The sequence below is a fragment of the Apus apus genome, chromosome 4, assembly GCF_020740795.1.
Source record: "Apus apus isolate bApuApu2 chromosome 4, bApuApu2.pri.cur, whole genome shotgun sequence".
NCBI classification, from domain to species: Eukaryota; Metazoa; Chordata; class Aves; order Apodiformes; family Apodidae; genus Apus; species Apus apus.
Genome location: NC_067285.1, coordinates 112,460,856 through 112,477,708, shown reverse-complemented (window position 1 = coordinate 112,477,708; position 16,853 = coordinate 112,460,856). Strand labels below are relative to the sequence as shown.

The following is a 16,853-nucleotide window of genomic DNA, read 5'->3' as shown; positions in this document are numbered from 1 at the left end:
CAGGGTTCTCCAAGGATTTGGACTACAAACATCTTCAAAAACATTATGAGAATTGAGTTCTAGATATGGAGATATAAGGAGTTATCAGTGTTAGTAACCACTGACCTGTCTAATCCTACCACTGACATGCACAGAGCTGACCACACATATTCATGAAACCTGGATATGCTTCACAGCACATGGTGAGGTCTTGGAGCAAGAAACTATTTGGTGCAATTCTATCATCTCATGGCTTTTGATTTATACCAGCTGGGACCAGATGCTCTCCTCCAGCCCCTCCAGCTTCAGTGTCCTCTGTACTTGGTATCATGAAAAAATTGTCACTAAAGCAGCTACACTCCTTTGTTTGCCAACAAACCCAAGGCATGGCTGATTAAATGTCCTCTCCATGTCCCTTCTCAACCAGGTGCAAATCAGGCCTACCTAAGGTTTTGAAAACCTCTGCAACAGCTGCTGATGGAAAGCTCCTGTGCTACTGGGAGGCTGCTGCCACCCAAAGTTAGGTGCAGAGGACCTTTCATATGCTCTTCACTGTTTGCTTTCCACCATCAGAAAGCAGGGATCTCCACTGTTAACACTGTCCTGAAATAGTAAGGATGGGGAGATGCAAAGCTAACATCAGTATGAAGGACACCCTGACAAAGCAGAAATGGGCACCACTGATTGACAACAAAGACAACATCACCTCCATCCTCCAGAGGCACCACCCAGCAATGACAAAGAAGCCCAAACATCAGCCCTTCCACATCTTCACTTCCTCCACTTGTCACCTCCTCTGACTCTTCTGACTGAGAGCAGATAAACTCTCCAGTGGTGGGGAACTCACCTTCACATCTGCTAGACCTTTCCAGAGCAGGGCAGGTTTGGCTGGAGCTGGTAAGCACTATTCATGGGAAGAAGATCCATTTCGAGCTGTAAAAATAGTCTTTTATATCTCCTAATACGTTATCTGCCTGATGTGAAGGATCTGTTCTTTCAAAAGAGATGTGGATCAACTCAACTCTTTCACAGGACCAAATATAACCAAAGCGGAGATGTGTTTGAAGACATCAACATGAAAAAAAAAAATATGTTCCTATAGATTCAGGTTCATCAGTATCAGCAGTAACTGTGTTTAGTTGTAATTAGCACTCCTTGCTCTCAGTGGAGACATGATATGGAGGAAGCCCTTAAACTTAAAAGCCTTTAAAGCAAGGAAACACCACCAAGAACCTCAGCCCAAGCTGCAGGCTACAGCTGCAAACCTCCCGAAAGCTGAAGCTGTGGTTGCTACACCCTGCAGAACCAGGGCTGGCAACGTATTTTTGAGACAGCCACCAATCTGGTGCAGTTTCCTGCCTGTCTCAGGTGACAGATACATCAGTTGCTGGCATCAGTTTTTCAGGACTGAACTTGAATCAAAATCACACTTCTCCAAAGGACACAAGAGCAATCGATGCCTGTGAGCTGATAGTTACACCCAATTAACATCAACATTAGGTCTTCCTCAACACCTGCAAGAGGAAACCTGCGAGGTACTAAAAAAAAAAAGATACATTACTATGCAGGGAGGCAGTTGTCAGAAAGAAGAAGGAGGGTGGATGTGTTTATTTATCCACAGGAGCTCCAGGTACAGGCTGCAGGTCCCAACATGCTGCCTGGTGTGGTTTCTGTAAGCAGTTGTCTTCTTCAGAGACAGCTTCAACTGCTGGAGGTGTGTGTTTCACACGGATGGGTTGTGGATCAGTTGATACAGATCCCAAGGTATTTTTAGCAGGCAGCAGGCCAGGAGGTCAGCTCACATCAGTGACATAAAATTCAGTGCAGAAGTTTCAAGTTTCATCGGGAAGAGGTGGATAGAAGTGCCTATGGGACTTAGGAGCACCACAGATTTGTGTTTCTGGTCTCAGGGCAACCTCTGCAATCCCAAAAAGCCCTCAGCCTGCACATCAACAAATGCCAACATTTGACAGCAATCTTTAAGTTTGAGAAGGACTACAGCTTTGACCCAAACTAAAGAAGCAAATCTTTCAGGTGGGGGCAAAAGCTCTTTGCTTCTCCTGAAGGTTGCTCAGAAGTGTGTGTGCTTCATGAGAAGACCAAGCTATGGCACTCAAGCACTTTCCTGAAGAACAATGCTCAAGATAAAGGGTGCAGGATCCAACTGGTGTGGCAGCCAGTGCCTCTGTGGAGCCTCCCCTGCCTGTGCTGGAGCAGCAGCAGCTCTCTGATGAGAAATTAAATTTCAAGTTAATACGGGAACACATACCAGAGGAACAAGCCAACCACAATTACTAGCTCTTATCTGGCAGGAAAGATCTTTCAGTTATTGTGGGTAGAGCTGAAAACATCAGCTTGGCACTGCTGGAACTGGTGAGAAGAAAACCACACGTGTCAAACTCTTCTGCAAATCCACAGAGCACTTCAGCTTGGCTACCACCTCCCAGAAGATGTTGGCAATGCAGCTGGAAAAGGCAGAGGGAAGGATACGGATGGTCTGAAGGTAGCAAATGGTTCTGGGTGGACTTTGTTGAAACAGGAGGTGTGGTTTTAGTGCTCACAGACCAGAGCACCCAGCTCAGCATGGCACTGGTACCCATATGAGTGTCACCTCCACGCCTGGATGGTTTTCTGCCTTCTTGAGTAACTCACTGTGCTGATCTCTGACCACATGCAAAACTTTAACACACTCCAGAACCCCTGTTTTTGAGAAATAAGTACATGACACACAGTATTTTAGAGTAAGGTCCTTTACCTCAACTTTTTCCCCTGTCTACAGAAAATATAAAGAATAACAAGGAAATAATTTAATACCATCAGGTTTAGCCAAAAGGTGAGGATGACAGGTTTAGCAGCCACGCTCAACACTGAGTAAAATAAAGAGTTTGCCTTTCTGCATGAAACCTGCTTGTAAGTCACCCAAACTTCAAGTGATTCTTCCATTGGTTTTCCTACTCCTGTGAGACATTATCATTTTCAATATTGGATAATTTGAGTTTGCAGCTTGAAGGTTTCTTCACAACATCAGCTTCTTGCTTTTTTGTAGACAGACTGATGACACTGTAGACAATTTGCTTAATTTGTGATTTACTGAAAGATCTCTCTACAAGATCGTGAAACCCTTGAAATGAAATGCTTCAAGTGCAGAATCAAGAGACCATCCATAATGATTGTTTACTGCCACTTTCTAAATATTTTTAGGCCACACTATGTCAGCATCTCCTGCGACTGATGATGTTATACTCCCTAAATCTGAAATTGGGCCACAAAGATGATCTGAGGGCTGAAACACCTCTTCTCCAAAGATAGGCTGAGAGAGCTGGAATTTTTCAGCCTGGAGAAGAGAAGGTTCCAGGGACACCTTATAGCACCTTCCAGTGTCTGAGAGGACTACAGAAAAGCTGGGGAGGGACTTTTTGGAAGGGCAGGGAGTGATGGGATGAGGGGCAATGGTCTTAAACTAGAGCAGGGTAGATTTCAATTAGATGTTAGGAAGAAGCTCTTTCCATTGAGGGTGATGAAGCACTGGAACAGGTTGCCCAGAGAGCTGGTGGAGGCCCCATCCCTGAAAACATTCAAGGTCAGGCTTGACCAGGCTCTGAGCAACCTGATCTAGTCAAAAAGATTCCTGCTCACTGCAGGGGGGTCAGACTAGATGACTTTTAAAGGTCCCTTCCAACCCCACACATTCTATGATTCTATGAAACTGAACTCTGCAAGAGGCCAAGCATAATTATCCCAAGTTTTTCCTTGTTGCTTTTTAAAATATCCCACTGGGATGAGAAGGAAAGAAGTGAGCATGTACAATAAACACACACGTCCAGACGTTGTGGCAAAGCCCAGAAGGAATTTTCCCCATGATTTCAGCAGCTTTGGCTTCTACTGCCCCATCTTTCCTTCCCCGGAGCGCTCGGCTTTTGCTGACCACTGCATCCAGGCACACAAACCCTTCTGCTTCTGGGGGCTCTGGTGCCGTGGAGCACAGTGAGAAGGCTCACACAGATGTTCATTTTGTAAGAAACAATAATTCATGCAAATCCCTGCTCCAAGCAAATTCCACAGTAGTGCATCTTATCACCAGCCAAACAGAAAGTACAGATACATTCGAGAACCGTAAACCTGCACGAAAAGAATTTGCTCTTGTTACAGCTTGAATTTCCCCCTCTCCTTCCAACAACTCAGCCTGTAAACCATCCACTGACACCAAACACAAACCAAACCACCAGTCCCAACCGTGCCAGTAAGAAGTGTAAGCCCCAGTTAAAACATAAAGCAACCCCTGTGTCAGAAGTATGAGAGATGAACCACTCCCCATGTTCCCCTGTGATACCGACACGTTTAATAATAAATACATGAATAGCAGCACAATCTGAATAAATGCCAGCACAAAATCCTGTCTGTGGTGCTGGTCTCACCAAACATCTCACCAGGCTCCAAAGCAGAGCACCCAACTTTGCTCTGTCTTGGGTACTTGCACATTGTAGAGGTTTGTTACACTGGGGGGAACTTGGAGGCAGCTCCACCACCTTTTCAAGCTCGTAAGTGGAAATGAGTGAGTAGAGGAAAGCCTGGAAATGCATAGTGTCCTCTTGCCTGGGTCAACTCAAGATGTCTTTTTGAGGTTTTTGGACTGCAAGTGGAAAGGTTGGCTCACATTTAGGAGCCTATATGGCGTCTGTGGTGAAGATCCTCCTTCCTGCTGCAACAAGAGGCAGAGACCAGCAGCGACCATTACACCACCCCGATGGTGCTGCTGAGGGCAACAGCCATGGCAGAAATGAGCCAGCACGACAAGAATCCAGATAGCAAAGTATCATAAAAACTACTTATAAATACATTTCACTCCGTGCCCGTTTGTATTTTCTTTTCCAAGTTTATCCAACAGTTCAGTTCTTTTACAATCAGGGATTTTCCTCCATTTCATTAATCAAGAACTCAGTACTCTCTTGTCACATTTGGAGATAGACCAGCTTTCCACAGAAGCTCAAGATGATTAAAATAAACTAATAAAATATATTTTTAGGCACTTTTTTTTAATGGAGAAGGCAAGTTAGAACCTGAATTCCAACTCAACCACTGCGTTTCAGCAGAACAAAAAAACCCCTGTGCTGAGTGCTCTCAAGTAAGAGTCATGTCCCTTCCAACTCTGCACCAACAGAGACCTTATTATCCTTTGGGGGAGGAAGTCAGATTTTTTCCACTTAGTTATGTTCCCAGGTAGTTCTTAAATAAGATTTCCCTCCCTCTGTGTTTAAAGGGACGCTTTAACACAACAAGTTAATGCCTTGGCTGTGTGTAGCTCCATATTGCCATGGTTGTGTCCCTAAAATAGAGCAATGACTGGCTGGCCACTGGAGAGCATGATTCTGTTTCAAGGAGAGGACAAATGCCAAGGTGCCAAAATTAACAACACTTCTTCCTACCTTAATTATCATAAGCAAATCGTCCCCCTGCATGTCATTAGGAGCCCATAAAGGTTCTTCCAGTGGTGCCCCCTGCAAACAAACCAAAAAAGAAGCTTTAAAAAACCAAAGGGTTAAAATTCACACCAACAAACGGTCTTTGAAATGTCACCCAGCAGCACAATTCCAGCTCATTTTACCTGTGTGCAAAATGCAGATCTTCATTCATGTTCAAGCTAGAGATGCACTGGAAAAAAATGAGATTAATTTTCAAATACTGAATGCAAGATCAGGGGAGTTTCCAGAGTTAAAAGAGCTTTTGGGCAGAGGCAGCAGCAGGTGATTATAGGTCAGCAGCAGCTACAAATGAGAAGGAGACTCTGGCAGTCACAGCCTCACTTGACCCATGCACTGCTGCTTGGGGTAAAAGTGAAGTTTAGGTGAGTCCACAGCTAGAAGAAGTAGATAATTTTTACCATGGAAAAGGCACCATATTTACCTTACACTCTTACAAGTCAATTTTAACCAGACACATGCAATTGGGGTATTTTTGTGTACGTTCCCTTATTGCCCTCCAAGGAAAGGGGCCAGAAAGCCACAAGGTGGTCACCAGGACTTCTGATGGCCACATACCAGTGAGGCAGCCACGAGTGGAATTCCCCAAGATCAAACCTCTCTGGATATAAAATTTGGTTGTAGGATCTCTCCTATGAAGACAGGCTGAGAGAGTTGGGGTGTTCAGCCTGGAGAAGAGAAGGCTCCAGGGAGACCTGAGAGCACCTTCCAGTGCCTGAAGGGGCTCCAGGAAAGCTGGGGAGGGGCTTGGGACAAGGGCAGGGAGGGATGGGACAAGGGGGAAGGGTTTTAAGCTGAAAGAGGGGAGATTTAGGTGAGACATGAAGAGGAAACTCTTTGCTGTGAGGGTGGTGAGACCCTGGCCCAGGTTGCCCAGGGAAGCTGTGGCTGCCCCATCCCTGGCAGTGTTGAAGGGCAGGTTGGATGGGGCTTGGAGCAACCTGGTCTGGTGGGAGGTGTCCCTGCCCATGCAGGGGGTGGGACTGGATGATCTTGAAGGTCCCTTCCAACCCAAACCTTTCTGTGATTTTATGATCAAGTGCAATCCTAAAGGGAATGGGCTGAAGCTTGTCCCTGAGGTTCAGATGACCTGCAGTGATGTTTTTCATGTTCTCACACTGTTGCTCAAACCAGCCATCCTCTCTCGGATGTGGGTTTCTCACACCATCAGCAAAGCTGCACTGCAGAGGCTCATGTTCACTCATGAAGTTGAGACTGTTCTCAGCTAATACCCATTTTTATGTGACAAACCAAGTTGTTCCCACTCTCTCATCTCTCTTCTCCACCCCCCAAATATTTTTAACCCACATCAGCTTTAAGGCAGCAGCAGAATCCTTGCAGGAGTTTGCAGAACCAACCCCTCCTTTCACTAATCTCATCTCCTGGGCTGATGCTATATAGTACAAAACTAGGGACCTAAGGCATTTCTAGATTTAGAGTTCAAAATATTTAACTAAATTAATATTTTTTTTCCTATTGACATCTTTTCTCCTCAGCCTTGGGCAGGATGTGACCCAGCCATCTGTTCTGTCAGTGTCAAGTAGCTGGGGAGCTCAGACACAATCCCTGGGTGATCTCCGTGCTGCTTTGCATCTTACTCAAGTGTTGACTCGAGCACTTCTTCAATTAGACAAGTCTCAGCACTTCAATCAGATGGGCACACAAGGCTGATTTTTACCTCCACAGAGAAGAAAAAACCTGATGTAGTCGTGTGTGATAGAACCAGGAGCTTCAAAGCAACGAGACCTGGAGATCACGTCTGCTCTGAAGTCTGCCAGAATCGCTGCTTCACCCCAGCAGACCACCAGGGACCAGCAACTTCCATTTTAAGAGAAGTTGAGATAAAGCAGCTTAAAAAGACATTGGATCTGGCAGGGAGGAGGAGAAGAGCTGAGTTACTTTCCCAACATCTCTTTTTTTTTAAGGCAACAGAACAGCTGAGGCATCTGCTTTCTCCTAACTCTGGCTTGAAGTGAACAACCCACAGACGTCCCAAACTCAATGGTCCCCCCACACCACTGGCATTTCCTTCCTTATGATCCAGCATTTCCTGACACCTCCAAGCAATGCTGCTGTCCAGGAGCAGAGGGTTCTGGGTGTTCTGGTTTGTTTTGGTGGATTTTTTGGTAGCAGGGGAAGGGCCCCAGAGGTGGCTCCGGTCAGAAGCTGAGAAGCTCCCCCTGCTCCAAACCCAGCCAAGAAGCCATTAGAGGGACAATAGATGCCTCTGCCATTAACATATGAAAGAACTGATACAACACCTGAGCAGAGAAGGACTTAAGGGAGAAGAGCAGTGCTGGGGAAGGAGAGAAGTGCTGGTGGTTGGTGAGGAAGAAGGGGAAGAAGGTGCCCTAGAAGAAGTTTCCCTGCAGCCCATGGCGAGATGGCAGCTGTGCCCCTGCACTCGTGGAGGAACGTGGTGGAACATTCCCTGAAGGTGCCAGGAGGGGTGAACTTGGCCAGTGGACTTGGATTTAGCTGCCGAAGTATTTGCTGCCAGTGGACTCTGATTGTGCAGCTCTGGAAGACCCTGGCGTGAGGGGAGTTTGTTCCCGAAGCAGCCATGACTCTGTGGGAAGCCCAGGCTGGAGCAGCTCCGGGCCTGGTGGGAAGGACTCATGGAGGAGAGGTTGGTGGAGGACTCTCTGCCATGGGAGGGACCCCGTGAGGAAGCAGGGCAGGACTGTGAGGAATCCTTCTTCCTGAGGAGGAAGGAGCAGCAGGAACCACCAGCCTGTGACCTGACTCTAAACCCCATCCCCATCCCCCTGTGCCGCTGGGGGGAAGGAGGGAGAGAAACCGGGAACGAAGGGATTTGGGCGGGAAGAAGGGAGGGGTGGGGGTCACGTGTGTGAGCCCTGCTCTGGGTGTGTCTGTGTCCCGTGGGCATTGGATTCCTGTTAGATTACATTATTCTTTGCCTCAAGTTGAGTCTGTTTTGCCCGGGACCTTAATGGGTGAAGAACCCTCCTTGTCCTTTGTCTCAGCCCATGAGCTTTGTCCTCCTCATCCCAGAGTGTGTGTGGGGGCAGTTGAGTGAGCGGCCGTGGGGCTGCTCCTTTGTTGTCCTGTTGGACCCAGAAAACCACGACACTGGGGGCTGCAGAAACACAGACCAGCCTTCATCCTGTCCTCTCCTCCCTGGAGAGCCTCCCACCCTTCACTTAGTTATCACAGAATTGTTCTAGTTGGAAAAGACCTTTAAGATCATCGAGTCCAACCGTTAATCATTGAGTCCAACCATTAACGGTTATATGCATATAAAACAGAGCAGTAAATTTTATGGGACCAAATCAGGAATTTGGCAGAAGCAACTGTGCTGTCAGTATTTTCATGGTCAATTTATTCCTTCATTCACAAAGTTGCCAGGTTCTAAGCACAGCCTCAGACAGGAAAAGTTCAGGAAAAGCTGGAAGACTTTGCATTCACCTCCAGCTCCATAAAACCTTGACAGAAGGAAGGACCCCCCTTCCCTGCCAGGCTTAGCACCACCTGAGAGGGAAACGGGAATCAGCAATGAAGCTGAGTTTTTACAAAGCTTGGAGCAAGAGTGGTTCATGGCTCCTTGCAGGATGAGGCCAAAATTTTGCTGAAGGAAAAATGTACCCTGGGAGGTAACGGAAAAAAGCAAACAGAAAGTCAGAATGAAAACAAAACAGCTTATGAAAGTCAACGCAACACATGTTTGAGTAGGGTTTTAGAGCAGCTTGTGTCTTCAGATGGCTGTAAAAACAGATCAGTACCAGAAGAAGAGAGTAATTCATACAGCATGACTTGCAGTGACTCATAAACCTCCCTCCTCCTGACAGGTGAGGAGAGCGGTGCAGCGTGTGCCGGAGTCGCTGGGGGAGGTACGAGTGCAAACCCTGATGGTGTAAGTGATGATCAGAATATCCTACAGCCCCATCTCATCAGTCACATGGCCTGCACATGGAGGAACCACGACTGCCAAAGTGCAAATGCATGACAGAACTGAGAAGATGGTGGCACCAGCCCTGGCCACAGGGAAGCTGTGGCTGCCCCATCCCTGGAGGTGTTCAAGGCAGGTTGGATGAGGCTTGTGCAGCCTGGTCTGGTGGGAGGTGTCCCTGCCCATGGCAGGGGGGTTGGAACCTGATGGTCTGGAAGGTCCCCTCCAACCTTAATTATTCTATGATTCTATGATCCACAACCTCCCTGGGCAACCTGTTGCAGTGCCTTGCTACCCTCATAGTGAAGATTTTCTTCCTGATGTCTAACCTAAATCTCCCCTCTTTCAGTTTAAAACCATCACCCCTTGTCCTATCACCGCCCTCTCTGATGAAAAGCCCCTCCCCAGCCTTCCTGGAGCCCCTTCAGGCACTGGAAGGTGCTCTAAGGTCTCCCTGGAGCCTTCTCTTCTCCAGGCTGAACATCCCAACTCTCTCAGCCTGTCTTAGTAGCAGAGGTGCTCCAGCCATTGGATCATCTTTGTAGCCCTTCTCTGGACCCTGAGAACTTCACCTCAGACACACACTTCTGTGCTGCCTCATCCTGCTTGCAAGGGAACAATTTCACAGAACAACACCATTCCTTTTACAAAAACAAGGAACACAAGCTCACAGACTAAGAGGTCCCTTTTGGAAGAACCCCACTGAGAAAGTGCTTTGGGAACAGCCACACCAGACCACATCAGGGCGTTTGTTAGTTGAGAACATTAATGGTATAAAACGTTACACACAGAAATGCTCAAGATCTGGGGTTGGCAAAGGAGGCCAGTAGTTATGACTCCTCCATCTATTATGAAAATAATCAAATTAAAGTAAGGCAGGTATTAGTTGGCTAGACAGCCCCAAATCCCACAGCCTGTGTAATCCACCTGATAGCCAAGGGTATCAAGGCAAATTAAAACCGCCTTTAATCCATGCAAATCTCAGCACTGGAATCTTTTCTTCCCTTCCCTCCTGCTGGGAGTTTAGTCCTGCCCCACAGCCCTTCTGGCTGCTGCAAGGGCAACACGACACAAAGCTCCATGTTATAGTAACACAGAGAAGACCTTTCACACATTTGGGGGTTGGACACAGCTCTATGCTCCCCCAAAGGAGACCAAACCCTGCTGGGTTTAATCGTATGTATCCAACACACATAAATTAGGGCAATTTGTGCATAAATTAGGCAGCATCGTTATGTTAATTGGGATGGTATAATTGTGCTGAGTGTGTTTGCAATCTGCTACAATCCTTTGGGACAGCAGCAGGAGTGAGTTGCTGCATCTGAAAAGGCTGGTGCCCCTCTGGCATCTTGCTGCAGCAGGTAGGGCTGGACATTGACCCAAAGCAAGCCCCAAGGATGGAGAAGAGGAGACCTGCTGGGATTTGCTTCCTCTGAAATGCTGGTTCCTTATCTAAGCTCTAACGATGCCCTCAAAAAAACCCCTCTTCTTTCTAAACTTTGCATCCTGAGTGCCTCGTGATGCATGAAAGATGCATCAGATGGATCAGATGAAGCCAGAGAGAAGCCACTGGAAAAATAATCCACCACAGGGGAAACACTAAGGTGTGTGTGAGACAAAGAAGGAGCAGGAGACTCAAAGCCCCGGCACGTTGCTTTAGTAAACCTAACATGAAGGAACAAGATGTCCTCACAAAAACCAGAGCTGCTGCATTTCACCCCTTCCAATCCCCACCTGAATTCCAGCACAGGTTGGATGTTAGCGAGGATTGGGTCTGTACTGTAGAGTATCCCTGATGATCCCTGTCCTAAAAGAAAACAACAACCCAAAATCTTAGCAACTGAATGAAAAAGGATAGGGGAGAATCACAGACTGGTTTGAGTTGGAAGGGACCTTCAAGACCATCCAGTCCCACGCCCCCTGCATGGGCAGGGACACCTCCCACCAGCCCAGGTTGCTCCAAGCCCCATCCAACCTGCCCTTCAACACTGCCAGGGATGGGGCAGCCACAGCTTCTCTGGGCAACCTGGGCCAGGGTCTCACCACCCTCACAGCCAAGAATTTCTTCCTAGTATCTCATCTAAATCTCCCCTCTTCCAGTTTTAATCCATTACCCCTTGTTCTGCCACTCCCTGCCCTTGTCCCAAGCCCCTCCCCAGCTTTCCTGGAGCCCCTTCAGGCATTGGAAGGTGCTCTAAGGTCTTCCTGGAGCCTTCTCTTCTCCAGGCTGAACACCCCAACTCTCCCAGCCTGTCTCCAGAGCAGAGCTGCTCCAGCCCTGGGATCATCTTGGTGGCCTCCTCTGGATTTTCCCCAGGTGCTTCATGTCCTTCTTCTGTTGGGGGCTCCAGAATTGGACTGAGTGCTCCAGGTGGAGTCTCACAAGAGCTGAGTAAAGGGCACAATCCCCTCCCTGGCACTGCTGGCCACACTTCTTTTGATGCAGCCCAGGACACAGTTGGTTTCTGGGCTCCAGTGCACGTTGCTGGCTCATGTTGAGCTTCGCATCACCCAACACCCCCAAGTCCTTCTCCTCAGGGCTGTTTCGATCCATTCTCCACCCAACCTGTATTTGTGCTTGGAGCAAATAAAGTGCAAACCAACAGCTTCTCCTTTTTGAGATTCAGCTAAATGGCTATATATGAGCAGGTCTACCCAGTGCAGGTAATTATCAAGGTGGATCTTCAAGGTCTCTTATCAAAACAGGGATTTTTTTAGACATCCCACAGGTACCCTGCAGCTTGAGCCCTGAATGCCTGTGGGACCATGGTTGGTGTCCCCATGTAGAGGATGGCACTGCAGAGCTGCCTGTGATGCTCAGCTCCAGCTCCATGGGCTGGGATAAGGGGGAGTTGTGGTGTTGCACTTTACCTCCCTCCCCCTTATATCAGGGGATGCTCCTGAAGGCATGCCATTTTCCCTACCAAAACTGGTCAGTAATTTAGCTGCCAAATGGCATCATTACCATTAAAAATCCTGCCTCTGGGACATGAGCTCTCTCCCTCCAGAGGGAACTGGAGCTCAGTTTATTCTCCAGAATCCAGTCAGGAGTTTTTCCTCCAACAGACACGCTGGCACTTTGCCTGGCTAAAAAACACACAGCAGAAGAGCTCCAAGCACTAACCTACCACTAAAAGTGTTAAAAAAGAACCAACTTTGGGCAAACCATATGGGAACACTCACTGCACCACAGGTGAGAGCAAATACAATATTTTCTGTGCAGCACGAGATAAAAAGCATCACTTTTCAGAGAATAATGGAGCTTAAATATCAAACCGGCTCAGGAATCAGCCCCTTCACAGACGTGAAAGGGCTTTAATGCCTTTGACTTCAGCCTTCCTACACTTTTGCATTTCTTTGCTGCTTTGACCTTAGAAATACCAAGAGATGGGTTTTTACAACAGCACCCTGAAGCTGCTGTGCCCTGCAAACCTCCTGGGCTGCAAATATTAAAGAATCCTGCAGAGGTACCTGGAAGATCAAGGACCAAAGCTACAGACCCCGTTTAGAGGCAGGCAAAGCAAGCACCACAAACTCAACCCAAGGCAAAGGAAGCTGGGATAAAAATGAGTTACTGAAGGCAAGGGAAAATGAAGGTGAAAGGGTGAAAATAATAAAAAAGGGCAGGGGCACATGGGGATGGAGGGATGCTCCATAAGCAGCAAGAAGGGGCAGCAAAATTGAGCTGCCCCAGCTGCAGGAACAAAGGAATTAGCAAGGCGTGAAGCAAAAAAACCCACAGCCAGCTTCCTTCTGCTCTTCTGCAGCTCCACTCAAGCATAAGGGGCTGGGTCATGGCTTTCCCCCCCCCCTTATTTAAACAAAACCCTCCCTAAGTAATTTAGCAGTGAAAGCAAACTCATGTCTCCCTCCCTAAGAAGTAATACAGACACAAGCACAGGCCAGAACCAGCACCTTAGCACCCAGTAATCCCCGAGCTCCTCTGAACACCCAATACCTTCACACAGCAGCAGCTTTAAAAACTCATCTCTTCACCCTTTGGTGATAATTAGTTGAAGCCTCTCACCAGCAGATCAGTGTTGGATTGCAACCAAGGCAAGGATATAAACCAAGGTTTTGTCTAAAGATTCTCCATCCCAAATCAACTTAAAAAAACAGAGGAAAATACAAACCAGGAGGCGGCTGCACCAAGAGTTTGAACAGTTCCTGCTGCTAAGAAGGGAACACAGCAAGATCTAAAAACCTTAGCTCAATTAAGTTATTCTTCACTGGTTTATGTCTCCAATTTGGTTTTGTTTCCATCATAAACAGTTTATTTAATTGTTTCTGACGGGAGCACAAGGCGGGGACGTGGTGAGCGGAGCTGTCCCGGCCCCTGCCAGCTCTGAGCTCATGGCACAAGGCGCTGATCCGCCTCGCCGAGGCAATTCCTGTAATTCAAGCCTGGCAAACAATTCCTAGGCTGGAAACGGGACAGCATCCAAGCGTTATCTGCTTTCTTGTAAAAAAAAAAAAAGAATTTAAAAAATCCAGCCTATTTACTCTACCTGCCTGGTTACCGTGCTGGCAGTGCCACCTCGCAGGCGCGACAGCAACGAATGCTGGCGGCTCCTGCAGTTGTGCCTGTTGATGTTTCTCTTTTCATCCTAGCAAAAAGCATGTCAAAGCTAAACGAGCAGTCAAGAGCAAAACAAGCAATTGGCTGCTTCCCTGACAACTGAACAAGCTGATGGTTTTCAGGAGGTAAAGCTTTACTATGCTTCTAACCAAGGCAGCTCATTCTATGGCTGAACTTGATCTTAAAGATCTTTTCCAACAGAAATGATTCAATTATTCTAATATCACTTTAATTGTGGTGCAGTGCTTCCATCCATCCTCACTCATGCTACTAACTTCCACGCATCTGTACTAAACCACCCAAGGATTTCCACCACTCCCTTCCCCCAGATTTATTGAAGAGAAAACAAAAATACCAGTTTTCACAGAACCACAGAGTGGTGGCGGTTGGAAGGCACCTCTGGAGATCATCTAGTCCAAACCCCCTGCTAGAGCAGGATCCCCTAGAGCAGATCCCACAGGAACATGTCCAGGTAGGTTTGAAATGTCTCCAGAGAAGGAGACTCCACAGCCTCCCTGGGCAGCTTGTCCCAGGGCTCTGTTACCCTCACAGTAAAGAAGGATTTTCTCATCTCCAGGTTCAACCTCCTGTGCTCCAGTTTGTGCCTGTTGCCCCTTGTCCTGTCACTGGACACCACTGGGAAGAATCTGGCCCCATCCTCCTGACACCTGCCCATTAGTTTTCCTGTAGCCATGCTAATTGTGGACCTGTCCCACCACAGTGCAGACACCAAACCCTGGCTGACCACACGCACCCAGGGCGCCGCACAGCAACTGACGTGAAAGGGTTTTGTTTGAATGGTTTCACTCCTTGTGACACACCTGATAAGAGCCTGCAGCAACAACACACCCAGAGATAAACCAGAGGGGTCCAAATCTCCAAAACCCAATGAGGCCAAAACCCAATTCAAACCCAAGAACCCTGAACGAGGCAGGGGTGTGGGGGGGAACAAATAACATAAAGAAAAACATGCTGTGAGTAACAAGACCGTTTCCCTTGGCAAACCTTTCTGCTTTCCTTTCCCTGCCATGTCTGTGTGTGCATGCAGAAATCATTCCCTTGCCTTTTCCCAGCTACTTTCTGGCTTTGCTCCCATGGATGGGCTGCAGAGCTGACACCTGAGACCTGGCACAGCAGCAGCACATCCAGGTGCAGCCAGCAGTTCTATCCTGGTGCTTGGAAAATTGCTCACTGTTGCTTAAAAATACTGAAGATGCAAGGAGATAAGGGAAAGCTGTTTGAAAATAACCATAACGTATCACAGAATAGTTTGAGTTGGAAGGGACCTTCAAGATCTTCTAGTTCCAACCCCTCTGCCATGGGCAGGGACACCTCCCACTAGACCAAGTGGCTCCAAGCCCCGTCCAACCTGCCCTTGATGGGGCAGCCACAGCTTCTCTGGGCAACCTGGGCCAGTGTCTCACCACCCTCACAGTGGAGATTTTTTTCCTAGTATCTCATCTAAATCTCCCCTCTTCCAGTTTAAAATCATTACCCCTTGTCCTATCCACAAAATCACATCATGGCTGGGGTTGGAAGGCACCTCTGGAGATCATCTAGTCCAACCCTCCTCCTAGAGCAGGATCCCCTAGAGCAGATCACACAGGAACATGCTGCTTCATCTTATATCCAGTTCTGTATGAACAGGAAAGGATCTGTTAGAATTTCACCTTCATATTGCTACATGCCCTTATAAAAAAGAGGCCTCCTCTACAAATTCAAGTGATATGGCTGGGAAAAAAAAGAAACCCAGGCATGCAGAGGTGGCCACCAACCCCAGGAGCTGCATTCCACAAAGCAAGCGGATGCAGAACTGCAATCTAGAGCTGCTCATCAGTGATGATTTGATAGTCAAATATTGGCGTATGGGCCAACGTGGGTACAAGTAGATAGGTAAACAACCTGTGACCTTACCTGAACACATCTTGAGCACATCAGCAATCCTGAGCTCCGTGCCAGGGACATCAGAAGGGCCGAGCGCATCGCACGCAGAGCAACACACAGCCCCGTCCCTGAGGTCTCATTTCTGCCCCAGCAAAAGATTTGCAACCTTTTATTCCTCTTCCTCTTTTGACTTCCTTAATGAATAAACATACATACAAAGGAGGGGGGAAAAAAAAACCTCCAACCATTTGCACGACTCAGGTGTCCTCTGCACAGCCCGGGTTTGCTAGAAGCACCTGGGAAGGCGCAATGAGACACGAGATCTTTAGCACTGCAATGAGGAGAGGAACCACAAGCTGCTATGAGGACAACTTCTGATGGTGGCTCAGGGCTGGCCCCATTTTCAGGAAGGTGTGCTCATCTGAGCCGCCCACTGAAGAGACAGCTTATCTACAGGAGGCTTGGGTGTATCCTGTACATTTTGGGAGCGTAGAGCAAATTGGAATTTGTGCTTCTCATCCCAACATTTCACGAATGCTTTGGGAAAAAAAACAGCTCCCACATCCCCAGTAGGCTGTTTCTTGCCAGCTCTTGAACTTCTTTATCTACTGAAGGGGATATGTGGGCTACTCCTTACACACATGGCAAACCCAGCCATGTGCTAGATTGTCACCACCTGCTCTGCTCACCAACGTGAATCACAAGGGAAACCTCTTCATTCCTGCCAGAAGTGGTTTCAGTTTCATCACCTGCACGTTGGGTTTTCGTAGCATCACAGAATGGTCTGGGTTGGAAGGGACCTTCAAGATCATCTAGTTCCAACCCCCTGCATGGGCAGGGACACCTCCCACCAGCCCAGGGTGCTCCAAGCCCCATCCAACCTGCCCTTCAACACTGCCAGGGATGGGGCAACCACAGCTTCCCTGGGCAACCTGGACCAGGGTCTCACCACCCTCACAGAGAAGAATATTTCCTAATGTCTCATCTAAATCTCCTCTGTTTCAGTTTAAAGTAATTTCCCCTC

General features: G+C 47.8%; 1 protein-coding gene across 2 annotated transcripts in view; it reads right to left on the bottom strand.

Annotated features, from left to right (window-relative positions):
- Positions 1 to 16,853, bottom strand: part of PTPRA (protein tyrosine phosphatase receptor type A) — a 136,754-nt gene that overhangs the window by 65,433 nt on the left and 54,468 nt on the right. Inside the window, exon 3 of one of the 2 annotated variants that reach the window (XM_051617324.1) lies at positions 5,403 to 5,474. The exons of the other annotated variant lie outside the window; for it this stretch is intronic. Within the exon in view, the coding sequence (XP_051473284.1) occupies positions 5,403 to 5,474 (72 nt within the window). The remainder of the gene's footprint in view (positions 1 to 5,402; positions 5,475 to 16,853) is intronic. 2 annotated transcript variants of the gene reach the window in all.